The 27,598-nt window shown below is 36.5% G+C and overlaps 1 protein-coding gene across 1 annotated transcript in view; it reads right to left on the minus strand.

Annotated features, from left to right (window-relative positions):
• Nucleotides 1-1,332: 1,332 nt before the first annotated feature.
• Nucleotides 1,333-27,598, minus strand: part of MMRN1 (multimerin 1) — a 63,679-nt gene continuing 37,413 nt past the window's right edge. Inside the window, exons 4-8 of the mRNA XM_035004509.1 lie at nucleotides 25,369-25,482; nucleotides 23,868-24,041; nucleotides 16,771-18,759; nucleotides 3,388-3,540; nucleotides 1,333-2,196 (exon numbers count right to left, since the gene is read on the minus strand). Coding sequence (XP_034860400.1) covers nucleotides 1,775-2,196; nucleotides 3,388-3,540; nucleotides 16,771-18,759; nucleotides 23,868-24,041; nucleotides 25,369-25,482 — 2,852 coding nt within the window. The 3' untranslated portion in view covers nucleotides 1,333-1,774. The remainder of the gene's footprint in view (nucleotides 2,197-3,387; nucleotides 3,541-16,770; nucleotides 18,760-23,867; nucleotides 24,042-25,368; nucleotides 25,483-27,598) is intronic.

Genomic DNA, 27,598 nt, shown 5'->3' on the forward strand with positions numbered 1-27,598 from the left:
CAAAATTCTTTATCATTATTATTTTCACTATTACTTATAGGAACATATTCTTCAGAAATACTTTATCAAATATGGAAGAAATGTACATTTAAGGGTGTTCGCTACAACAATATTGTTATAATAAAACACTCTAAACTATCTAAAGAGATTATTACATAAATTGTGGTAGATCTGTTGGAGGCAATATAGACAAGGTATGAGAGGCAGCCCAGGAGGAGACCTGGCCTGGTTCTAAATCCTGCCTCAGTCCTTGCTAGTCGTGGAGTTTGGTCCAGTGTCTCAGTTCTTTCAGCTGTAAAAATGATAATACTAATACCCACTTTATAAGAGTTTTTGTGCAGAATCAGTGAGACGTTATAGGTAAGTTCCTTAGAAGAGAATCAAGACATAGTGAACATTCCGTAAATCGTAGCATTAGTTTGGAAGGTTATATGCCCTTTATAAGAATATGAGCAGGCCCACATGTACTTCTGTAGAAGGATACTCATTAGAGGAAGCCTTTATTTTTTTTCCCTGTAGATATTGTATAATGGGCGCAGGTAAAGGCTTATATATTCTTAGACATAGACGTAAATGTTCAACCATTTGTCAATTATTACTTTAACCTCTTATTATAGGCAGAGAAAAATAGATAAGCATGTTTCAAGTTTCAAATACAACTTAATTTTGATTACAAATGAAAAAAATTTTTTAAAAGATTTTATTTATTTATTTGACACAGATATAGCAAGAGAGGGAACACAAGCAGGGGGAGTGGGAGAGAGAAGCAGGCTTCCTGCCAAGCAGGGAGCCTGATGCTGGGCTCGATCCCGGACCCTGGGATCATGACCTGAGCTGAAGGCAGACGCTTAATGACTCAGCCACTCAAGCGCCCCTACAAATGAAAACTTTAACATATAAAATTGATCAACACAATTGAATCACAGATCTGTACCTCTGAAACAAATAATGCAATATATGTTAAGAAAAAAAAAAAGAAGAAGATAGCAGGAGGGGAAGAATAAAGGGGGGGAAATCGGAGGGGGAGATGAACCATGAGAGACGACAGACTCTGAAAAACAAACTGAGGGTTCTAGAGGAGAAGGGGGTGGGAGGATGGGTTAACCTGGTGATGGGTATTAAAGAGGGCACGTACTGCATGGAGCACTGGGTGTTATGCACAAACAATGAATCATGGAACACTACATCAAAAACTAATGATGTAATGTATGGTGATTAACATAACAATAAAAAATTTAAAAAAAGAAAAAATTAAAATAAAAAAAATTGATCAACACAATAGTGAAGAGTAAAAATCAAAGTTAACAAACAAACAAAACAACAACAACACTCTTGGTCTTTGAGTAATTTATTTGAATTGTGAATTTAGGAAATATATGTTATATATTTATATACATAGTGAATAACAAGAGGTAAGCATTTTATTGGAAAGATTACTGTGACTGACAAAACTGAATGATTGCCATTTAATTGGATTACCTTATGTTAAAATGACTTAACACGAGAGAATAAGAACTGTTATGTTAACAAATGCACTTTACTTTCTCTGCCACTAAATCACTTTAGGAGCAAGAACTTCTTTGTATACAGGTTATCCAAAAGATACTCAAATAATCTTATGACAGAAACAAATTTACAGCCTTACTCAGATTAAAAAAGAAGATGATTTTCATTTCATGTAGAAAAGCCCAAAACAGAGCAGATGTGCAGGCAAAGACAAATAAAAACACTGGCTCCTTCTCAGTGAAGGTGATAGTCTGTCTTTCATACTAATTTATGTACGGTATAACAAGTAACCACTAAATGTCGTAGCAGGGGGAAATTTGGCAGGGATTGTTCCTTTAACAAGTCGCAACCACACTTCCTGCCCATAATTTAATTCTAATAAAGCATCCCCAGTTAAAACCCTGTCGCAGCGTATTTCACTGTTAACATTCTCAGATTCAAACGCAAGCTTGTCTCTTCCATCAACCACTAAAAATCCAGAGATATGGGCACTAAATGACTCAATGGTGTACTTAAACACATATACTCCAAGATAAGGAATTCTGAATTTTCCAGTTCTTGGAGTATACGAAGCTCCATAATTGACGTCCAAATTATTAAATAGGATAGGACCAGGCGTCGTCATTCCATATGTGTGAGATGCAAAAAAGGCCACCATTGGTGCATATCTGTAAGATCCTTTGGAAAAATCTGTTAGAAGAAAAAAATGGAGTCAGTTATCATGTTTGTTTTTTTCTTAATCATGTTTTGTCGTTCCTCATTTCTTTATCATTTTATCTCAGTTATATAAAGGGGTAGCAGAAGAAACAAAGGTCATTCATCAGATTTTTAACAAGGGCATAGGTGTCTGGATGCTTTCCTCTTCTCTTGGCTGAATTACCTGAAATCATTTGCTCTCTGTGAGCCTCAGTTTCTCCATTTAGATCAAGATAGAATGATAATAGCGCTTGATCTATCCCTCATAGAAATGCCTCAAAGATTAATTTGCATGTTGCTTTGATCTCTCCAGAGATAAAGGAATTCAAAGCAGTCTATGATTATTATGGTATGCCAGAATGTTTTAAAACCCCTTGCAGGAATTGAAGCTGACATGATGTAGAAACAATTTTTCCAGCACCTTGTCAGTTTCTAGAGGCTAAAACGGAAACCAAACGAAGTCATATGCACTATAGAGAAGTAGACAAAAGCAATTTTCTATGTAATTCATGCCAAATGTACCTACAAAGGCTGAGATTCAAATAATAGTCTAAAAAATTTACTCTTTGCTATGCAGCATATTATTAGGAAAAGCCTGATTTGAAATATGTTTTTGCAGTCATTAAAAGAAAATATATTTTAAATGCTGCACAAATTTTTTATATAAAAATCAGAAATGGTAGACTCCTGAAGTTAATTTATAACAAACAATACTTATGAAGGTAAATGGACAAAAAAGGCATTTTGTTCTACTCAATACATTTGAGCATGTTCTAACAGTCCTCACCCAGTCAAAATGACATTATTAGCTTAACCTTCAAGGAAGACAGGCTGCCAATCACTTTTTAAAACTTCATTTAAGTGATCATATGTGGTATGAATCAAAGGTATATCTCTTTATCAACTTGTTTGAGGAGAAAGAGTTTATACCAATCAGATATATGCATCTGTATTTTCCTTTGAGATGCCCAGGAAAAGAAAAAGACTGCCTCTGTCATATCAATACTGAAAATGTCCACAAGTGTACGTCAGTATGGATTTACCTGGCCGACATTTACACTTGTAAATCACGTAGTACTAAGTTTCAGAGGTTAAAGGAATTAATCCTCACATGAGTCCAGATGACTCCGCTTTAAATATTCGTTACGAGAGCGAGCGAATCCAAGGACGCAAGCGCGTTCGTACCTGGCGCCAGCGCGTTTTCTTGCACCAGCTTGACCGTGCAATTGTCACCCGTGAAAGGGTGTCGGCAAGCGCAGACAGAGCTCCCTCTTGCATTGATACACGTGCCCCCGTTCTGGCACGGGGACCTGCTACAGTCTGAATACTCCTCTGTTACTGAAAAAGAATCAAGATAAAAGAGGGTCAAAGTGACCTATTTTCTCGTTGATCTCATAGTTTGCGGCAGAATGGGAAAAAACCCTGAAGGAGAAATAAGAAAAATGGGTCCCTGGGCGCAGGCTGGCCGCCAGCGTAGTCACAGGACTTCATACAAACCTCTTAAGTCTCTGAGCTCCTTTTACTGCTTCTTGGACGTGGGGATCATTCTGTGGCAAAGTGGGGATAATCCATTGTATTTCTTTGTGTAAAAATGTTAAGATTTTGGTCAACCGTAGAACAGAATAGGGTATCTGGACACAGGTTTATATATATTTGGACGTGATACATGATAAAGGTAATATTTCAAGTCGTTGGAGAAGAAAAATGTCTATTCAATACATGGTGCTAATATAATTGAATATTCATAAAAACATACTTTCCACGTGTACAAAAATACTAAAGGTAAAAAACCCAACAACCTATATGATGGTGTTACAATCAAGTAAAAGGAATATCTTCGTAGAGCTTTAAAATTTCGGAGAACTCAAAGCAAAACAAAACAAAACAAAAAATCCAAAAGCCATAAGAGAAAAATCCTGACAGTTGACCACCTAAGAATTAAAACATTTTTGCAACAAAAGTCACCATTAGCAGGTTCAAAGACAAGTGACAGATTAAGAGAAAAATGTTTTCTCAGTCACAAAGATCTAATGGATAATATCCATAACATGAAAAGTTCTGACCAATCTAAAAGATTGTGGGGAAAAAAAAGTGAAAAATGAGCAAATGATATGAACTGGCCAATTACCAAACGAAAACCGCAGAAGTTCATTAAAATTTTTAAAGCTTATTCAACCTCACTACTAATTAAGGAATAATGAATTTTCACCACCAACATTTTTATATCAGGTGCCAACATTCTAAAAGATAGAAAATATTCAGTCATGAGGAAAATGGGCATTCTCATACAATGTTGGTTAGAGCTTAAATTGTTAGAACCTCTGAATGAACAATTTAACCATATTTATCAGAATTAAAATGGTTCATTTGCTCAAAGCCAGAAATTTTTCCTGGCAGAATATATACTCCAGAGACACTTGCCTATGTATACAAAGAGAACTGTTAAAAAATGTTCTTTATGGCATAATTTGCATTAGTGAAAAATTGTCAGACACCTAAATGACCATTTCATTGTTAAATAAATTATAGGTATCTTTTCCCTAAGGAATATTAGACAGCAGTTAAAGAATGAGATAGATCCCCCGAGACATTTGATTTACTGAAGGCAGAAAGCTCCAGTTCACACATTAGATATGGAATAATTTCAATTATTTAGGAACCTCAAATTATGAATATGGTTATAAACATAATACATAATTATGTAAACAGAGAAAAGGTTGGGGAAAGAATACATTGTTGGCCACGGTTACCGCCATGGCGCCACCTTGTGACAAAAGTGTAAACAGTTTACAATTCACTCATTTCAAATCCTGATTGATGATATTTAAATTTAGGGTTGTTTGGTTTAACATTTTTCTCAAGAAGTGAGATCTGTAAATGTTTTATATACATTATGCTTCATATTTGAATAATTCAAATTCACATAGATTGTGACCAAACTACGTGCCTGTATTGGAATTTTTTTGCAAAGAAAATACATATTACTTATGCAATTAGAAATTGGTTTGCCTTATTGTGATGTATTCTCTGCAATATTCCATAAATGATTTTGCTCACTAAGATACATATGGAAAATATCACATATATGCAATATCTTTTTGAAAATATTTCAAACTGGCCTACATTTCTTTAACATCTTTTCTCAACCAGGTGAATAGGTTCTTAAAACCATCTATTTACTGTTAGCTATCATTCTAAAACCTAGCCCATTACCTCCTAGTTTAAAAACTTCAGTGATTCTCTACGACCTATAAAAATGTGAATTCTTGATGTCAAAGCACTGGTTTCATTTGTTTTCACATTTTCTGAATCTAGCACAGTGATTGACTCACAGGGTGGTGTTCAATTACTGTGTTTCACTAGGAATAAATCAACTGTGCAGGGGAGCTGGGGGGGACACTGAATTATTTATGCAATCTGACTAGCTCTATAATTCTTATTTTCCCAGATGGGAGAATGCACTCTCACCTGGAGACTCTGCCCCTGCAAGAATCAGGGATCAAACAGAAATGTACTTTTTTTGTATTGCTATTGGCTCTACTGTGATTCTATATGACCAGGGCCTTTGCCTTCCATTTAATGTCTAGGATGCACCTCTTATTTTTCTCCTCTGTCTATTCCATTACGTCTAGGAATGGGGTGTTTCCTTGTTCTCCTTGAGTCGTTTCAGAGGATGCCATTTTGCCCTTTATTCTGATTTCTTTGCAGGGTCTTTCATCTGGAGGAAGGGTTCACTTGAGTTTGCTTGGGGCCTGCTATCTCCTATCGCTGTAGTAGCTCGAATTTGCTGAGAATACACCTGGTTTGCCCGCTGGGGCATCTCTCATGTTCCCACTGAATTCCTGTTCAGGGTACCTCATACACTGGTCTGCACCTGCTTCTGTCACTTGTGTTTTAAGTTCCTTTCTTGTCTTCCTTGATATTTTCGATATCTCTGGTCTCCAAGTCCCCACCTAAATAATTCACATTATGACACATAAAATTATGCCCATGGCTCCCAGAACTGGATATATTAGGAATAGACTCTAATTAGAGCAGGGTACAGTAACAATCACCAGTTATGATCTTATACTGAAATGAAATGACCTTGAACTTCTGTTAATGTTATATAAGCATGAAGTACTCATTGTCTATTTTTGCACCTGTATTGCATTGCATCATAACAGGCCTTCTATGCCCTGATGTCACTGAAATTACCTAAAATCTCATATTTATGTAATTCATTTTACCATGAATTTGCAATTATTACCAAGAAATACATTTATATTATAGGACTTATCATCTGTCCATAGAAACTTAGTTTTAATTCTGCATACTATGTTTTAATGAACTCTCCCAGCTTCATCATTTCCAAATTTACGTTTTGGTCATTGATAAAAATACTTAATGCATCAGTGTTGAGCACAGAGCTTTATTACAACTAAGACTGATTGGCACTGATTTATCAAATTGAAACTATTTACATTTTAATATACAATCAGCTAAAATCTACTTTTGTACATCATCCAACTTATACTTTTTACTTTATTACTAAAATACTTAAAAAATGGTTAGGCACCTTTCTAAGTTCCTGTACGTATCTGTGCTCAAAAGGCAATTTTTTCTTGAATTAACAACAAAAATCAGACCCCCCAAAAGCATCATTTTCTTCCTGACCCCCCAAAAAGCATCATTTTCTTTTTGAGATCTTCTCTCATCCCCGTCAATAGAATTAATTACGTTAATTCTCTTAATTATTGTCAGATGCTCAAAAGTTCTCTTGTTGAACTTATCACACTCCACTGTAATCGCTCCCATGTCCTGACTTCCAATTAGATTGTGAGCTTTCGCGAAGTCAGGGCTCGGGTCCTCTACTACCCTTTGTGTCACTACTAACTGGCTGAGTGCCTGACATACCGAGTGCGGAAATGTGTTCTTAAAGATGAATAAACCAGCACGGGGTGATGTACGGAATTGCTGAATCACTATATTGTACACCTGAAACTAATACAATACTGTATGTTAACTACATGGAGTGAAAATAAAAACTTAAAAAAAAAAAGGTGAATAAAGAAATTAATGAAAGATTGAGTAGATGACAACATTCTTAATCCAACACTCTATCCCTTCTCCACAGTTCTCAAAGACCAGGTAGAGTTTGATGCTATGATGTCATTGGCACGTTTTTCTAGAGACATGGAATCATCTCAAGCAAACTTTCCACAGCTTCTCTCCTACTTGGGCTTCAGTAACTCTTAAACTCTTTCCAGCCCATTTATTTTCTTTGGTAGAGGTCAGTGCAATTAGTTGAACAGTCCTGCCAATTCAACATTCTACTAGCTTGTGCAAATGGCATAACTAATCTTTCAATATTCATTTCCCTGCTCTGAACATGACTAAAATTCCTTTGCCATTGTGTTGGAATGTTTCATAAGCTTCAATTTGTTCTGGTCTGTTCTTTCTGAACCCTAATATGTGCTCAAGTTACATTTTCCTATTAATCCTACTTCTATATTTCATAAATGTTCATGTTAAATTTGAACTGATTGGAGAGCTCCTTACATTTTCAAAAGCACTCTGCCTTTGCTAATATTTGCCATTCTTTATTATAATTATTTGCATAATCTGCAAGGTCCATGAGAAGAGGGAGTGTGTTGAATTTACCACTCTGTCCACTTAATCTTTCTCAGGGCTCATTCAACACTTGCTCAATAGATATTTAATGGATAAAATGAAGCAGCATATTATATGGATGTCTTCTCCTCCATTCTTATTTTTATGTTGGCTTTTCATAATGTTTTACATATTTTATTTTTATTTTATTTGGTATTTTCATTGCTTAGTCCTGTTTTATCATCAACATCTTATTTTTTCTTTCTTTATTTTTAACAATAACATTGCAGAGGGCAGATAACCCTGATCTCTGCTTGGAGCAGAATGGAGTTTCCAACAGATTAGTGAGGAAACCTAGCATTGCCTCTGGGCCAGTTTGTCATACACAGAGAAACGCATTATGTACAAATCCACTACACAACTTTGCTCAAGGTAACATGTCCACACAACATTAGGACTTTATTTGTCATCCCAATTTCAGTGCTCTCTAAAATGATTCCTTCCACTTATGGGTACATTAACCTTCAGCACTATGCTGTGTCTCCATTTATCAAAATTGTTCCTATCAAATAAGGTTTATCCTTCCATTGTTCTAAAAACACTCCATATGTTCCTTTCCAACAACTTTAAGAAATGTGAGTATTTATTTGTTTATATGAAATTTCCAAATTCATTGTTCTAATTACTCATATTTTGTCCATTGGTGTATAGATGGATGGAAATATTGTTTCCAGCCATCTTTACTACTTTTCCTTCATAGTATGTTTTTATTTTTGTTCTTTTTAATCACATCTGTTGGTCTTGATACTGTTTCTGGGATCTTTTTTCTCAGTCCTTCAAATATAATTTTAGAGCTCATTTAATCATATCAGATGTATTATCCCTGTCCCAGAAGATTTACTCTAACCTTTGTCATTAAATTATCATTCATTTATCTTAAGTCATGATCTAGGAAATTAAATGTTTTTATTTGATATTATCAACTTTATTCACCTTTTTCTTAAAAATCATAACTTTTAATCAAAAGCACTATTTGAAAAATGACAAATACATTAAAATATGGTCAAATCATTAGTCATTAGGAAAATGCAAAAGAAAGTCACAGATACAACTAAATGTTATTCAACATAAACATAGATGAATAGTTCCAATTAAACTTATAATAAAATACTTATTATTTCTTTTCAGAGTCACTTTTAAGCTGTGCATAGTAAAATTGGCAATTAAAACCTTAAAGCATGTTTCTCAAACTTAATGTTCAGTAAAAATTTGGTACAGCTGTTGTTTATGGTTCAATTTTTTGTCAAGATGTAACTCAGACCACTGTGCAATAAGTTCACAATATGTGATTTAATAATCCCTACACTTTCCTTTTCATGTTTGATAACCAATATGACAGAAAATAATACCACATGGGCAATTCTGAATTTATAGTGTTTTTGATGACCAGTAGAAAGACATCTATTCATTGTATTTAATTATAGATCAGCTAATCATCAAATTTGGTTTCAACCCTCGGGTGCCAAAGAAATAGTCTATTGTTGAGAAATAGCTCCTGTGATTCTTGTTAGAGAAAGAACCCAAGCACATGCAGTGTCTGTGTAAATGGCACCTGGTGTTCTGTCCCATTTCCTTTTTTGGTCAGACCATGTGTTATAAATTTTGGTTCAGATGCAAGTATCAAACACATGGGCTCCTGCCTGCTCACCTTAGACATCATGGCCATTTTACAGCACGACAAGGTACAGGAAGGGGCTGTCAATTTTGTCAGCATCCTCTCCTCAACTGTCATCCTTCCATCAGAAGGAGAATTACATAGAAAGCTGGGGAGTCATTTCTTCTCCCAGGGAACCATAAACAAAAATAGTTCATTTAATTTTTCTTCAACACTGGTAGGTTTTATTGATACCAACTAGGGAGACTATCCCCAGTGGATAGGCTTGCTAATCAATTGTGATACAAAGAATACCTTTAAGATCATGAACAGAAAAGAATTCATCGAGCAGGCCTGAGACTGCTATCTTTAGAAAGGCCTGCCTGCCAGGTTTTGCCCTTAGCCCACCTCTGGGCTTTTGGTTTCTTGCCACTTCCTAACTGTAAGTGTCATTCACTGTGCCCCGACTATTTGTACAAACAATATGGTTATGCTGAACATCTGCCTTCCTTCTGAGAGTCCAGAGTTTTGGTAAGTACTAGGCAGAGGGTGCCTACATAACCAGTCCTGTTATGGACTGAGTATTTGTGTCCACTCAAAATTCATATGTTGAAATCCTGACCCCCAGTCTGATAATATTGGTAGGAAGGGACTTTGGGGGGTGACTAGGTCATGAGGGTGGGGTCTTCATGAATGGGAGGAGTGCCTTTTTTCAACAGACCCTAGAGAGCTCTCTCACTCCTTCCCTTTCTGTCACATGAGAATACAAGGAGTTGACAGTCTGTATCCTGAACAAGGGTTCTCATCAGAATCCAACTACGATGGCCTGATGTGAGACTTTCAGCCTCCAGAACTGTGAGAAATAAATTTCTATAGTTTATAAGCCACCCAGTCTATGGTACTTTATTATAGTAGTCTGAATTGACTAAGACAAGCCCCAATAAAACCCTTGGGTGCTGACTATCTGATGGACTTCTCTGGACAGAAATATTGCACGTGTGTGTGTGTGTGTGTGTGAGAGAGACTAGAGAAAAGAGTGCACATAAGCATGCTCCCTTCTTGGACACAGTGAGCATAAGAAAGCTTGCACATAGATTTCTCCAGACTAGGCCTGTATCATTTCCCCCCACTAATCCTTTCACGTATCTTTTCATCAAAATAAACTTCAGCTGTGTGCATCACTCTATGCTGAGTTCCAGGAGTACTGCTAGCAGATCACCAAACTTGTGTGTGGTTTTGGAGACCTTATAAAACACACCATAAATTCTAAATTCAAGCCGTTATCCTTCAAAATTTAATTAGCTTCAAAGTCAACCATTTTGGACAGAAGTCAACTTATTAGTTATCTTGAGGTATATTTGAAAATGTTAATTTTTTATAATATGGAAAAACATATGAAGAGTAGAAAACACCTTGGAAAAAGCCATTATTAAAATTTTTGCAGATATTTTTCAGCATTTATTGATACACATGCATTTTTGTGCAGCTAAGTCTTTACATTTTGTATCTTATTCTTTTTGAGTTATCATTATATGATAGGCATAAGCTCAGTTATAAACATATGTTGAATTTAAAATGCCATGACTTATAAAGATAGGGAATGATGGAATACCTAAGTCTGTAAATTATATTGATATATGTAAATAATTATATGTCAAATATTAAGTGAAAATATTAGAGAAAAACCATAAATGTTGGGTATAGCTAAAAAAAAGCATCATAACTAATTTCATAATATACTATTTACAAGTTAGTCCATGATTCTCAAAATAAACTTTTGAGGTGGATATATTATTCTGTATTTTACAAATGAGGAAAGCAAGGTTTAGGAAAGCAAGTTTTACAAAAACAAAGTTTTAGGAAAATGAATGACTTGGTACAAACAAAAACGTTGCCTGGCAAGACCTGAACCTTGGTTTCCTGACTCCAAAATCAGTGCTCCTTAGTCATCATAACAGCCTCAATGCAGAGTCACAAAAATTAAAAATGGGTTTAAAATGGAATAAAACAGTGAAATATCCAGGCTCTTATTTTTTCTCTTTTAAATCACTTATATCCTCAGCAATGATAATTTTAAAAAGTTGTATTTGGTACACTACCAAGTCTTACGTGGAATGTAATCTTTCTTAAGAGGAGTGGTTAAAGGGGCAATTATGAATCAAAGAGGTTTATTATGAGGGTTAAGTATATCTGGTAAATACTGGGAATACTGGTCACAATAAAAGTCAATGGTCTCACGAGCACCAGGTGCTCGTCCTCAGTGATGTTGTTGCCGATGTGGATGTGTTACGGCAGGACTGAGCTCCTCTTAGAAGGCAAGCAGCCAAACCCTCTCTGCAGGGACGAGTCTGCCAATTGCTGTACAAACAAATCTTCAAAGATGAAATAAAACCCTCTTGGTGTCTATGGGAATATTGTTTAGATGCAAATCAAATATTTAGTGATTCAACCGGAACAGCTTATCAGCACTGGCTTAGGAGGAATTATGATTCCTCCTAACTGAATTAACATAACTGAATATGGGGATTCCTCACAGGAAGTGATAGGGATGAGGACTCTGAATTTTGCCCTCCTACCGCATCAGTCAAAAAAAGATCTTGCGAATAATTGATGGTCACTTCCAATGACAACTGCCCATCAGCCATATCGCAGAAAAATCCAAACTGAAAAGTAGCACCTTTGCTTCCTGGTAAGTGCAGAAATGAATGGCAGTATTCGCATCCTCAAGAAGGAAAACTCCTTTGGAGTATCAATTCTGGCCATCTGGAATATTCAGATATGGCCAGACTCTGAGATAGATCTGATGCACTGAACAGAAGCAGAAGGAAGAGAAAGGCAGGTAAACATACTCCACAACCTCTTTGAGTAGAGTCGTTGAGGACTGAGCCCTGAGTCCAACAGACCAAGAGTCAGGTTCTGTCACTAACTAGTTGCATGACCTTAAGCAGAAGAGGTCAGTTCATCTCTTTGAGGGTTAGTTTACTTATCTTCAAAATAACAATAATGATAGTTACTTCCTAAGTGTTGTTAAATGAGCTAACATCTATATAATTTGTACAGCACCTGTGATATAGCGTTAATAAGTAGTATCCAATATTATGTTATTATTATATTACTATTAGGCTTCAAAGGAAGTTATCAGTATTAAAATTAAGTTTTGAAAACTAAATTCATAGGGTTTTTCATTCTATTAACTGCACTTACTATTCTGCAGATGATAGTGGCTCTAATCTGAATAATATTGTTGTGCGATTCATAAGATGATGATAAATTATCTTCTGATGTTAGTTAATGTAGGGGAGCAATCTGGCTACGTGGTATTTATAATATAATAGTAAAGGTCAAAGGAAACACAGCCAAATTTAGCCAGTGTGCCAGTGTGCTCCAGCCCCGGTATGAAACAGGGTATCAAACAAAGTAGTTAATTGCAATTGGTTTATTCTTTTTTTTTTTTTTTGAGAGAAAGAGAGAGAGAAACAGAGCACGAGAGGGGGGAGGGGCAGAAGGAGAGGGAAAGACAGACACTTAAGCAGGCTCCACGCCCAGCACGGAGCCCGAAGGGGTTTGATCTCACCCCCCTGAGATCATGACCTGAGCCGAAACCAAGAGTCAGGTGCTTAACTGACTGAGTCACCCAGGTGCACCACTGTTGGTTTATTCTTACAGGAAAACTTAGCCTGAGTCCACTGGTTTTATCGCCATGCACAGACTTCACCAGCTCACGGTCCAATGAATGCCATCGGTTTTATGGCACATAGAAGCCGGCTTAATGAGCATGCATATCTACACACCTACTAAAAGTGTCCTACACATTATGCTGCTGGTTCTACATAAAGTGAATATCCACCCAGTTCATGAACTTAGGCCAATATATCTTTATTGCCCTGACATTGTTGGCTATCTTTCCTGAAATAAAGAACTTTAAATTAATTATTAATTTTGGTAGATAGGCCTATTAAAAAATTCTACTTCCAGTAAATAAAGGAACAGGAAGCAATTTTATCAAGGCATCGTTGGAAAAAAGAGAATCGGAACTAAGTTAATTATTAGCCCATCAAGTTCAATATTGAGTCAGCTGCTATATAAATATCTAAATACAATTTTTATAAGCTCCTAACATGCATTCTTTATACTATAAGTGTATAAGTTCTTATGTTCTATTAAACCTTCTACCTCAGTTAATTCTGAAATTATTTGAATTTTATATTTACTATATATATCCAGGCATTTTTTGGTTTAAGAAAAAAAAATGACATGACTTGCCTGGTGTATGATCACATGTGCTGGAGTAGAGCTTAACTGAAACTCATTTGCAATGTCCACAGGAAGACCAAAGATTGAAATAAAATTGAAAAAGAACTTTTTATTTTTCCTAAACTAGTCTAAGAACATCTTGTATTGAACTACTACCACCTTTCTCTAGGAAACATGTACATCTGAATCGTTTGTTCTGTGATTCCACATGATAAGATTAGTCTTCCTGGATCAGACTAATTGCAAGGAAGTCATAAATAAATACAATAATTTAAGTAGTCAAGAAATAATTCAGCTTTGTATTATTCTGTGATTTTTAATGTTATCAAAACATTCAGAGACTAAATATGGAGTCATATTATGTCAGGACAATAATCACTCTTCTGTAATTAGAAAGCAATAAAATAAAAAATTCATCCAGTTGGGCATATAATTTAATAGTGGACTCATATGAGAGGAACTCTGCCATTTCTTTCAGTAAGAATCGGCAGCTATTCTTTTCATTGTGGAAAGTTCAAAGATATTCATGAGACGCTTCTTTCATACAGAGAAACTTCTGTATGTTCATATGTATTGCATTGAATTCTTTCTTCCTCCCAAATTTATGCTTCTCTTCTGGTGTTTATAACATCTATTAATAATACTGCCACCCTCTCATTTCCCAAATTCAAAACTTAGGAGTATTCTAGGTCTCTCCCTCCCCAAGTGCCACGCATTCAGGCTGCAAACAGCTCACGTTTTTTACAATAATGCGCTCTGCAACATATTTCTACTAATGAGCTCAGCAAAATACCTACCGTAATCCCATCACTTAAAAGGAAGAAACAGAGACCCAGAGAGGTGGACTTGCTTAAGGTTACAGAGAAATCACTGAAACAACTAGGACCAGAATCCTGATTTGTTGTTCCTTGGATCATCGGTTTTTCCACTCCCCTGCTGTTTCCATTAATTCTACTTTCACAACAGGCTTCACATTTGTCCCCTCTGTTTCAACTTCCTCTTCCTTAGCTCTGGCTCTTAATTGCTCTGCTAATACTCTCCTAACGGGTGTCTCTAATTTCATTCTTTGCAGTCGTGCTCTCTACTACTGCCAGCCTCATGCCTCTGAGATACAGTTCTTACCATACCCAACCCTCTGCTCCACATTTCCAAAGACCACTCTTACAAAACCTTGTCTAAATGCCTTAGAGTTATGATCTGAATGCATCCACCCAAAATTTATATGTTGAAATTCTAAACCCCAAAGTTGGTGATATTAGGAGGTGGGACCTTTGGGAGGTAGAGCCGTCAATGAACAGGATCAGTGTTCTTTTAAAAAAGACCCCAGAAAAAGATACTTGCAAATGACACTACAGATAAAGGGCTGGTATCCAAGATCTATAAAGAACTTCTCGAACTCAACACCCAAAAAACAAATAATCAAGTCAAAAATTGGGCAGAAGACACGAAAGGACACTTCTCTGAAGAAGACATACAAATGGCTAACAAACACATGAAAATATGTTCATCATCAATAGCCATCAGGGAAATTCAAATCAAAACCACACTGAGATACCACCTTACACCAGTTAGAATGGCAAAAATTGACAAGGCAAGAAACAACAAATGTTGGAGAGGTTGTGGAGAAATGGGAACCCTCTTACACTATTGGTGGAAATGAAGTTGGTACAGCCACTTTGGAAAACAGTGTGAAGGTTCCTCAAAAAATTAAAAATAGAGCTATCCTATGCCCCAGCAATTGCACTCCTGGGTATTTACCCCAAAGACACAGATGTAGTGAAAAGAAGGGCCATATGCACCCCAATGTTCATAGCAGCAATGTCCACAATAGCCAAACTGTGGAAAGAGCCGAGATGCCCTTCAACAGACGAATGGATAAAGAAGATGTGGTCCATATATACAATGGAATATTACTCAGCCATCAGAAAGGATGAATACCCAACTTTTACATCAACATGGATGGGACTGGAGGAGATTATGCTAAGTGAAATAAGTCAAGCAGAGAAAGTCAGTTATCCTATGGTTTCACTTATTTGTGGAACATAAGGAATAGCATGGAGGACATTAGGAGAAGAAAGGAAAAAGTGAAGGGGGGGAAATCGGAGGGAGAGATGAACCATGAGAGACTATGGACTCTGAGAAACAAACAGGGTTTTAGAGGGGAGGGGGGGATGGGTTAGCCTGGTGATGGGTATTAAGGAGGGCACGTACTGCATGGAGCACTAGGTGTTACACGAAAACAATGGATCATGGATCACCACATCAAAAACTAATGATGTATGATATGGTGACTAACATAACATAATAAAATTTAAAAAAATTAAAAAAAAAGGAAAAATAAATAAATAAATAAGACCCCAGAGAGATCTCTCACACCTTCCACCTTGGGAAAACACAGCAAGAAGTCACCAGCTGTGGTCCAGGAAGAGGGCCCTCACCAGAAGTTGTCATGCTGACACTTTGGTCTTGGACTATCTAGCCTCCCAAACTGCAAGAAATACATTTCTGTTATTTGGAAGCCACCCTGGTCTTTGGTATTTTGTTATAGCAGCCCAAATGGACTAAGACACTTAGCTTGGCATTCGTAGCTTGTTGTGATCTAAGCAAATCAAATTCCTGCTCCGGTATGCATTCATTCATTCAGTCATTCAACAGATATTTACTGAGTTCCTATAGCATACAAGACATTTTGTCAGATAATGCCAAATGAATAAGACTCAGTCTGGTCATATTCATCCAGAAGCTGATTATCTAATAGCTTTCCTTAATTACATATGAAAGCAAAAATGTTCTACAGGGGCAAATTGATTGTATTACAGAGGTTTTGTCAGAAAAAAAGTTAAGAAACATGTAGACAAATATTTATACTATAAGCACTTGATGCCTAATTTACATAGGATGGAATCAGATTCAAATGGTACATCAGTGATCTTTGAATTACTTAACTATTTACCCAAGTTCAAGAAACTGCCTTTTATGTCTTATGGTCTTGACAAACCCCACAGTTCTACTAAATATCCTTTAAACAGAAAGAGAGATTAAACGTTATCATTTCAGCAATAGCTTACCAGGAACTAGAACGTTGTCTGTGTTTCTTTGGGACCGGCCTATCAGGACAGTGGTAAGATTCACTGTTGGTTTTTTAAGTGAACTGGGTTTCTTCAGCACTGGTTTTATTTGCTTCTGAGACTTGACAACACTGGCAAGACCACCAGACAGTGTTCGATTTATATACCAAGTTAAATTAGACATGGCAATTTGAGTTTTTATTTCAATTATTGATTCCACAAATTCTGTCAGACCCTTCTGAAGAAGCTGAATATCAGGTAGGGAACTTTCTATCTGCTTGGGTATGGTTGCATTCAGTTCTGAGATACGTGTAGATGCATTATGACACATGATTAAAACTTCAGACAGAGTTTTGTTAAGTGAAGTGAAGTGAACTGAGAGGTGAATGGATTTTGCTTCCAGCGCCTTAAATCTGGAAGTTAGTACCTGCAGTTGAAGAGCCTGGTCTCTCTCATTTGTAGTCGCACTGCCTTTTTTTAGTGAAACATAATAAGGTATGAGTGTCTTGGTCACTTTAGTCTCAATACCTTGCAACCTAGTTTCAAAATTTTTGGAAATCTTTGTGGCTGAGAGTATTTTTTCCTCCAAATAACTCATATTTTGCTGGTATTTTATCACTTGGGAAGTGGTTTCATTGAACATTTGATAAATCTTTTGAAAGCTGGACTGACTTAGTTTTTCATCCTTAGGAATATCTGCAAGGACCTTGGCAACTTGCAAAACAAAGTTGTATCTCTGATTGTCATTGACCAACACCTGAATGGAATCATTCAAGCGTTGGAATTGAGAAATAAATGTCAAAACAGTTTCCATATTTTGGGTACATTGATGATGGACTTCGGGATTATACTTTATTGTACTTAAAGTCTCTTTTAGCATGTAGTTATCTTGAATGAAATCAATGGCATTATTTATAATAGTCATTGTCTTATTTAGGCCATCTTCCATTTCTAAGGCATATTCATTGATACGTCTGTCCAAGGCATCACTACGACTCTGTACTTCATTCCTAAGTGAGTTGTGTCTTTTTGAAAGTTCTTTGATAAGAATACTTAGACTGTTGACAGCACTAGTCAGGTTTTCCACTTTTTTCCTTGTAGCTATTCCTTCTTTTGGTGGTTCTTGTATCATTGTCTCTTTAAATGGTGCTGCCTGCTCAAGCAAGGGTTGAAGGATCTCCATATCATAAGTCAAGTCATTTAGCTGCTCATTGATTTTATCCATCTTACTGTCCATTGGAAAGAGAACGTCAGCCAGTGTTTGGTTTAAAACTTGTAAATTCTCTTCTGTGTCCTTAATTTGAAATTTAAAATCATTTCTGCACTTGGATAGCATGTCTTCACATTCACCCCTGATAGATTCTTTCTCCATCTCCAAAGCAATAGTGAGATTGTTAATCTTGCTGTCTTGGGTGTACAAATCATCAAACATTTGCAGCATCATCAAACCCTGCTTCTTTATATTCTCTTGTAGAGCAGACATGTGCTTAGTGACATTACTGCTAACTGATTCAGCAGTTGGAACACCCCTCTGATCTGATACTCGTTCAGTTGATAAAAGCTGCTTGTGAACTTCCTTCATTTTAGAAAGAGTCTTGTTGAGGGATTCATAATACAAAATGCTCCGTGAATGCTCCTGTTCTAAAGCACCTTCTAAATGAGCTTGCTTTGCTTCTAATTCTTTAATAGGCTTTTCACATGTAAAAGTCATTTCTTGCCTAATATTCACAATGTGATTTTTTAGATCTAGTACATCAGTCAAAGTGGGCCTGTTTTCTTGCATTAAAACAGACTTTTGCTGGACTGCTATTGAAACCACAGATTCATTAACTTGACGAATTATTTGTCTGGTGTTTTCAAGGTCCTCTGATAAGTTTGATACAGTCTTGAAGAGTTGTGCTATAGTCTCTTGCATGTCATTCTGAAAAATTTTAAATTGCTCTCTTACTATGTTCTTTACCAGATCATTAATGCTTTTGGATTTTAGACCTAGAGAAAGAAATATTAAACACCAATAAATGATATATGATTTTAATTATGTAAACTTTAGATATCTCTAAAAAGATAAAAGTTTGCGACTAAGCACTAATAACACATAATAATAAAAATACTTCTTCACTACACTTACTTATGAAATTTTAAAAATTACTATAGTTCATAGAAGGTGATTACATTCTTAATTGATAAGTCTGAGGGGAGAAATCAATTGTGGTGTAGAACACACCAGAAGCATAAACAAAAGACATGAAGGAACTGATACTGACTTCAGTTAATAGATCCTCGTATGTTATGATTCTAAGTCTACTCTTACTCTGGTATGAAAAATAAATGGCTTTGGGCTTTCTGGCTCAGTAAATAATACCTGGTATTATCTCATGACTATGTTATTAGGTTGCTAGTAATTAGGTTTCAGAGCTTGTGTTTTGAGCTCATAAAAACTAACAAATTGACGGCAGAGAAGAAATTTAATGAGATTCCCAAATAAGGAACAATATAAAGTAATGGTCACAAGATTCAACAATAGTTTATATCAACAATAAAATAATAATGAGAGGTTTGGGGATCACAAAAAAAGTCAAATGAAAATAGGAATTCAAGATATACCTTGATTATCATAATATGACATTAATTCCTAACAAAAATAAGAGGAAACATGCCACTAATGAAACACACATTAGTATTTCCAGTATTAGAAAGCATGGACTGATCATAAATCAGAATTATGGACAGCTCTAAAAGTAACATAAAAAAAAAAAAGGGAAAAGGGTCCTGAAGTATTAAAAACTCAGAACTATTCCAAAGAGGAAATTAGTATTTAAAAATGGAAAAAACCCAACCCACCAAACCTGTTACATACAAAAACAGAAAACGGGAAAAAATAAAACATATGCTTGAGGTGTATTTATAGTACATAGCTATGAAGCCCATGTAATGGAAGATAACTCCACTCAAATCCAAAACGGTAGCTAATGACTATAATGTAAAATACTGGCAACATACTACAAAGCATGTAGAACAGGAAGGTATGCACAACTGTGATGTGACTTCTGGCTGTCATAAAGCCTATTTAAGAAAGGTAATTGTAGAATAAAAATATAGGGTCTCTACATGTCTCTATTTCGTAAGCAAGTTTTAAAAAGTATCTGAGATGCATGAGAGATTTACATAAAAAGCATGTGAAAGATCAATTATAGCAAATACAATGATGTATTGCTTGAGCATCTTGATATTAATCTGATACAAAGACAAAGCTGTAAATGTTGTTTACATGAATAAATATTTCCCTGGAAATTCTATACCCTACAGGTCAATACTGCTAATTGATCTTTAGGGAATAGTATTTCCAGAGTTAAAAAAAAAATTTTTTTTACATTTCTAAACATAGTGAAAACTGAAATACATTTAATAGGCCAAAAAACATAAGTAAGTGAAAATCAATCTGTATGTAATGGAAAAAATAATAGTAAAATGTAAAGTAAAGAGTAAAAATGTAAAGTATGGGAACAGTAAACAATGACATAGCACGAAAGTACTAAGGAAAGGCTAAATTAATTAGAAAAATTTAAGCAATCACAATCAAGATAAATTATACTGAAACAGTCCTGGCTTTTATATGTAATAGCATGAATAACTGCACCACAGGCTTTTAAAGTATTTTTATTTTCTAAATTTTACTTAGCATTTAACTGGTAACTAACCCATTTGCACAACAAATCTTCACTGAGTGTATTTTATATGCTACACAGAAGGTAAAATTTGGAAAATCAGATTTCTGATACTAAAAATAGAATATGTTAGCTTCACTGGGTGTGAGTTGCTACTCAATAGCAAAGTTATTTTTATCATACTTCCCACAAGATCATTTAGTCATTTCCTGTTAGTTAAAATGGTCTTTAATTTTCACAACAACTTGATGAAATACAATAAAATATTTAAGTTTAGGAATCAGACCTTCTTGGAATTTGTATCATTTTGGTCTTAAAGTGTTTTTCAAGATTGAAAAGGTAAAATAAAACTTAAGTGTAACTGAATTAATTAATTGTGGATAATAAAAATAGCTGTTTAAATTCAGCCAACAAAAAATTATGTGATCTAGGGCACCTGGATGGCTCAGGCAATTAAGTGTCTGACTCTTAGTTTTGGCTCAGGTTGTGATCTCAGGGCCATCAGATCGGCCCAGTATTGGGCTCTGTGGTCGGCACAGAGTCTGCTTGAAATTCTTTCTCCCTCTCCCTCTGCCCCTTACCCCCCATTTGCGCTTGAGCAGGCATGCTCTAAATAAATAAATAAATAAATAAATAAATAAATAAATAAATAAATAAATAAATAAATAAAATTTTTAAAGAAAAAAAAACATGTGATCTGAAAATCAGAATAAGAATGGTAGGTAAAAACACTGTAAATAGGTAAAGTGTAGTTCAGAGTCTGATCAAAGTAACTAGGGAAAAAAATAATGAAAATGGAAACTAGGAGGTGCTTTAGTTATTATATACATTTTTTAAGATTTTATTTATTTATTTGAGAGAGAGAGAGTGCGCACCAGCAGGTGGGAGGGGAGGGGGAAGGGAGAAGCAGGCTTCCAGCTGAGCAGGGAGCCCGACGCGGGACTCGATCCCAGGACCCTGGGATCATGACCTGAGCCGAAGGCAGACGCTTAACCTGACTGAGCCACCCAGGTGCCCCTATATTTTAAATCTTTAATGGAAAAATATACTGGGGAAAGGCTAAAATCACAGCAGTGTCTGAAAAGAAATCAAACAGACTATTCGCTTTAAAAACAAATTATTGTTTCTGGAAAAGGAGCTTTTCAGATAACATTTCCATAATTTGTTGCTAAAAAATGTTCTGCATAAGAATCTGATTTTGCAACAATATGTCAAAGTGCTTTATGTCAGTATCTGAGTGGGAACATACTTTTTAACTCTATTTGATTCTGTTTCATGTGACTCATGTGCTTCTACTTCCTAAAAAAGACAACACTGTGGTGACTTAACAGACAGGTATGAGATCAGACATGCTGGCGGGCCCCTCTGTGGTTGTGAATGTAGGGCCTATTCATAACATTCAGGTGCCTCTTAAGGAACTGGGACATTGGATGTCAAACAGTTTCTGTGGCTCCTAGGAGATAAGCCCTGTTCCTCATCCTGGATGTAGAGTCAGCAAGCAAAGAGGTGGTGGTTTTGTTAGGCAAGTGCAGTGCCATGGGGTGAGTTTAGTTTTTGTTACCTGACTGAATATTCATTAACTACAAGCTCTCTGGTTTTCATAACTGATTATGCTTAGCACACGACTAATGCCTCCTAATGAGAGGAGAATTTTGTTGTTGTTGTTGTTATGAGTGTATGCTTTTTTCCTGTGTCACTGCCAGAATCTTCGCTAGTAGTTTCACAAAAAGCTGTTGCCAGGCCTAATTCTCTCTAATTCTCTTTGGTACTGATAACCAAATTTTGCCAAACAAATTTCATTATGGTAGTTATAGTCAATTATATACTGTTTCTATTTCTTACTCTACTTCTTTCTCATGTTGTCACTTGAGGGAAAATATATTCCCTTCTCATGCTTGTCATTGGTAAGTCTGGCCATAGGGGACATGCCAGAAATGTAGGGCAGGGTCTTTCCTTCAGGGGCTTAACAGCACCAATTATTTACATAATTAAAAAAAAACATCATGGTTGCTGCCATACTGGTAGATGATATGGAAACCTCCACCTTATCTTTTACCTGCGAACCACAGGTGAAAAACAAAGACAAAACAACGTGATAGATACAGGGTTATACAATAAGTATACTTTTATGTATAAAACAAAGTGAAAGGGATCCCTAATCCTGAAATTTGGAAACATACAATAAACCTGGAGAACTGAGATATTCCTAGTGGCCAAATTACTTGCTAGAAAATCCATGTCCTCCTTGAAGCCCCTCTGCCTAATTAATTCCTCCTGATCCACACCTGATCCATAGCATATCAGTTGAGATGGTTTCTTTTTGTAGAGGTCTTCCCTGGCGCCCTTATATTGGATTTGTTGAAACTACCAACTGGTCCCATTGTACCCTGTGCATAACACTACCATAGCAATTGCTCACTATCTATGTGGTAGGCAGATCCGTGCGGTAGGCAGCATAATGCTGCTCCACTCATGGTGTCCACACCCTAATTTCCTGAACCTGTGAATATGTTACCTCGCCTGGCAAAAGGGCCTTGGCAGATGTGACTAAGGTTAAAGACCTTAAAATGAGAAGATTATCCTGGATTATTCAGGTCTATCCAGTGTAATCACGGAGCCCCTAAAAGAGGAAAAGGAAGGTAGAAGAGTGGGTTTGAGACACGCCATGAGGACTCAACAGTGTTGCTGGTTTTCAAAGATGGAGGAAAAAGGCCATGAGCCAAGAAGTGCAGTGGCCTCTAGAAGCTGGGAAAAGCCTCAGTTTATAGCTATCAAGAAAATAGGACCTTAGTCCCACAACTGCAAGAAAATGATTTTTGACAACAATTGGAATTAACAGGAAATGGATTATCCTGTAAAACCTCCAGAAAGGAACACAGCCTGCTGTTTTAAGAGCATAAAAGTTGGGCAAAGCTGATTTACATTTATAAAGAAATTATTAGTTCTATTACCTGAGATGTTTTAGGATGTATTTTATTGATTATACTCCATAAACTAGATAATTTCTGGGGTAACAACACACTTTAGATTTATCCTCAATATATTCATCAATATTATTGAGACAACCATATATTTGTGCCTTGATAATTCTTTCTTAACCTCCTCTTTATCTTGAACTGGAAACCACAATGGAAGTAAACTAAGTATGGCTCATTTTAACTATAAAGAAAGACAAGTTAAGCTGTAACTAGTACTTAATGAAAATAAATCAGATGAAATATTGAGTAAAAGATTTGACTATACAGTAAAAAAAAATATTTAGATGCTTCAAATTATTTCAGAGATTGATTTATAAATATCTTACTCCAAAACTATACTCTTAGACTTTTATACCACCCAATCTAAAGCAAAGATTCCAAAATGATATGAGAAAAGATAAATGAGTCATTTACCTTTTGTCTTAACTGAGTGAATATTTCACTTTACTTTTACCTTTTAGAAAAGATTGAAATTCTCTGTCTTTATCTTCACTGATTTTCCCTTCTAGGGAGGAGTACGTGTTCCTCACATCACTCACAGCCAAAGAAATATTGTCAATCTTCTTCTGGAGAAGGGTCAGTTTCATTGCCTGGTAGTTCATCTGCTCGGTCATCTTTTGTGTCACTGCTGCATGGAAAAGAAAAAAAATATGTATATTCTTATATATATATACATATACATATATATATAATACTATTCAAATATCATTATTAAAATATCATGATAGGTTTAAAGGTAATTCAAATAAATCATGTTTGTACTACATATTTGAAAATATAGACGACTGTATATGCACTTAGCAAATGGCAGCCTGAATTCTACACTAAGGGTGAAAATTTATAATATATAAATATATAACATATAAATGTAAAATACATATATATATATATACATTTATAATATATTAGATTTCTAAAATGTTTTAACTTTGCCCAGAATCTTCAGTCTTTTTTTTTAACTTCAAAAAGTTATTGTTACATTCTTAAAAGATGAAGAAACTGAGGGACAGAAAACCAAAGTATTACTGGTTTGAGGTTGGAGAGCTAATACCTCATCTTCTGCTTTCAAATCCAACATTACAGAATTAAATATGTGTGGCTCTGTATGTGTGTAGTCATATCTATAGTCTGAGGATTTTATTCCTTACTGAGGTGTTCTTTAATGAGTGATAAAGATTCAGATTTAGTCTGAATCATTTAACATAGCAATGATACTTCCCATGCTTTTTCATACACACTTCAGTAATTCAAGGAGGATTTTATAGTATTTTATGAAGATACTGAATTCCAATCCCTTAAAAAAAAAAAAAGTACAGTTTCTATGATATATTCACCTTTATTGCCCCTAAGTCCCATTTCTCAATTTGAGTGCCCTATTTAGTATGACTAGATCTGTGGCAAACACACAGATGTTTTCAGCAGTAACCAATCTTATGTTTCTAAGAAATAAAGTCAGGCCTAAAAGAAATGATTAGAAAGAGAAAATACGTGGCTTGCCAACTTTGGATCAACATGAAGTTCTTGTTGATTCTAAGTCACAATTCTTTTCCCTAGTCAGTGATCCACATCCTTGGTGATCTCTTATCAATCAGTGGAAGGGAGCTTTCTCAGCTCCTTCAGATGATGACGTCATACCTTCCACCTCAAGATTCTCCCACGATTTCAGGCTTTGGAGGACAAGAGTTTGACCTTACTTTGGACACCTGTGATTTCCTTACAACTAGTATAACAGCGTTTTTAATCGTCTCCTGTGTTTTGCACACAGAGCTTCAAAATTATGCGCGGTCCCTCCAGGCTGGGAACCTACGGGTCCTCCACAGACAGAAAAGGACTGAGGGGTATGCTAATGTGTCACCACCAAACATTTGACAGCCAAGCGCTTTCTGGTTTGGAAGTTGTTAGAAAGAGTGTTGACAACAACTGGGTTAGGGATGTTAGCGGTTACGCTCCGTGACCTGCGTCACCACAGTCTCGCTGCAGCTGCTGCGGCCGCTCCTCCGCGGTCTCTGCGCCGCCGGCGGTGTGACTCTCAGCCTGCTTGCTGCGCATCAAGGGCGGCTGCTCCTGGGCTGGATGGACCCAAAAGGAGAAGAGAGAGAGTTAAGCACTGGGACTGCCTCATTTCTTCCAGTCCTTCAGGGACGGGGCTGCCATCCTCTCTCCCGTGCCCGGAAGCACGGTGCTCGGCGATGATTGCCGAGATTGCGGAGCGAGCTGCTCCGCCCTCAGCCGGAGGGCCACGTGCTACCGCGTGGGGTTGGAAGTGCAGGACTCTAGCTCCGTCTGGGAGAAATAAAATCATCCAGGTCTCCTTTTAGGCGAAAAGGGATGGTAGTTTGTGACAGCTGGGCCAACTGGAGGGCATACGCTGCCTGCCTAATCGAGGGGACTTTCAAATCGGCTGTGTTAAAGGCTTTAGAAGTGGGCTGTGACAAAGGCTGCTTGTTTAACGGTGCAATTTCCAGCTGGTGTCTCCCTGGAAATAAGGGAGAGCTACAGGTACCGGACTGAAAGAATACCTGTTTAAGTAAATGGGTTGTTCCCAGAGTTGTAGGGAACACCTAGACTCAAAGCATAAGGACTACCGGTAAAAGTAAATTATTACATGGCAAGTCTTAAGGGGATCAACCGGTAAAATCTGGGAAATTTCAGGAAAACAGAAATTCTTATAAAATAAGTCTACTCTGTTAAAGAATTGATGGCCCTGGGGCGCCTGGGTGGCTCAGTTGGTTCAGCGACTGCCTTCGGCTCAGGTCATGATCCTGGAGTCCCGGGATCGAGTCCCGCATCGGGCTCCCTGCTCAGCGGGGAGTCTGCTTCTCCCTCTGACCCTCCTCCCTCTCATGTGCTCTCTCTCTCTCTCATTCTGTCTCAAATAAATAAATAAAATCTTAAAAAAAAAAAAAAGAATTAGAAATAGGGGCACCTGGGTGGCTCAGTCGGTTAAGCGACTGCCTTCGGCTCAGGTCATGACCCTGGAGTCCCGGGATCGAGTCCCGCATCGGGCTCCCTGCTTGGCAGGGAGTCTGCTTCTCCCTCTGACCCTCCCCCCTCTCATGCGCGCTCTCTCTCTCTCTCTCTCATTCTCTCAAATAAATAAATAAAATCTTTAAAAAAAAAAAAAAAAGAATTGATGGCCCTGTCCCATGAACCAAGTAATATTTTAGATGGAAATACAGTTTTTCATTGGAGAAAACAATTTAGAGTGACACTTTATTAAAACTATTGAACACGTCAAGTAAGGTAGGCCTGTAATTTGTAGACTTTTAATAAGCAAATGTATTCATTGATGTCTGCATATCAGACATGAGAAAACAAGTGTTTGGTGACTAACTGTGCTTCTTCCCATGTGAAATTATGTACCAATGAAACTGTCCCTCTGGCCCGTGTTAATTATGCTCCCTAAGGCATGTGTGACTGTGACAGTAATACTAAAGGATCTCTACTCCGTAGAAAGAATCATATATTTGGTATTAATGTGAGTTAGTCTCTACTGTTAGATTGAATTTTGCATTTCTTTTCTTCAGGGCATTGAGCTAAGCTAATGAATTTCCATTCACGTTCAAGGTTTTTGTTTTGATGTTGCTTCTTTTTTTCTCTCCACTGTATTGTAGAAAGTCCTGTATAATTGTTAATTTATTTGGAAGAAAACAATCTGCAGTTTGGGGAAATTATACTTATTTCAGGGCTGCATAAGTGGCAAAAAGTGTTAATTTTCTCTTACGTCCTAGCAATAAGGTTCCTTTAGCCTAAATTCAAATTAATTCATATAAATGTATATATTAAATAATTGCATAGATTTTTATCAAGTTTCCTCTTTAGATGATGTAGAAAGCACTTTTTCTAGCAGCTAAAATCTAAGCCTACTCAAGAGAGTAACTAGAAAGTGAAGTGATGGTTCTCAAACCAGGGTTCCTAGGTCAGCAGTATTAGCATCACCTGGAAACTTTCTTTTATGTGTAGTAGTCTTTTTTTTTTCCATCTGCAAACTTTTGAAAATACAACTTCTAGGCCCCATCCCAGACCTGCTTATTTAAAAAAGTCTGGAGTGGGGCAGTAATTTGTGTTTTTTATTTGTTTTGTTTTGGTTTTCTGTAGTAATTTGTGTTTTAACAAGCTCTGCTGATGTTTCCAATGCACACTGAAGTTTGAGAACCACGGGAGTAAAGCATCAAAGTAAATCTT

Source organism: Mirounga leonina, unplaced genomic scaffold, assembly GCF_011800145.1.
Source record: "Mirounga leonina isolate KUSES-001 unplaced genomic scaffold, KU_Mleo_1.0 Mir_129, whole genome shotgun sequence".
NCBI classification, from domain to species: Eukaryota; Metazoa; Chordata; class Mammalia; order Carnivora; family Phocidae; genus Mirounga; species Mirounga leonina.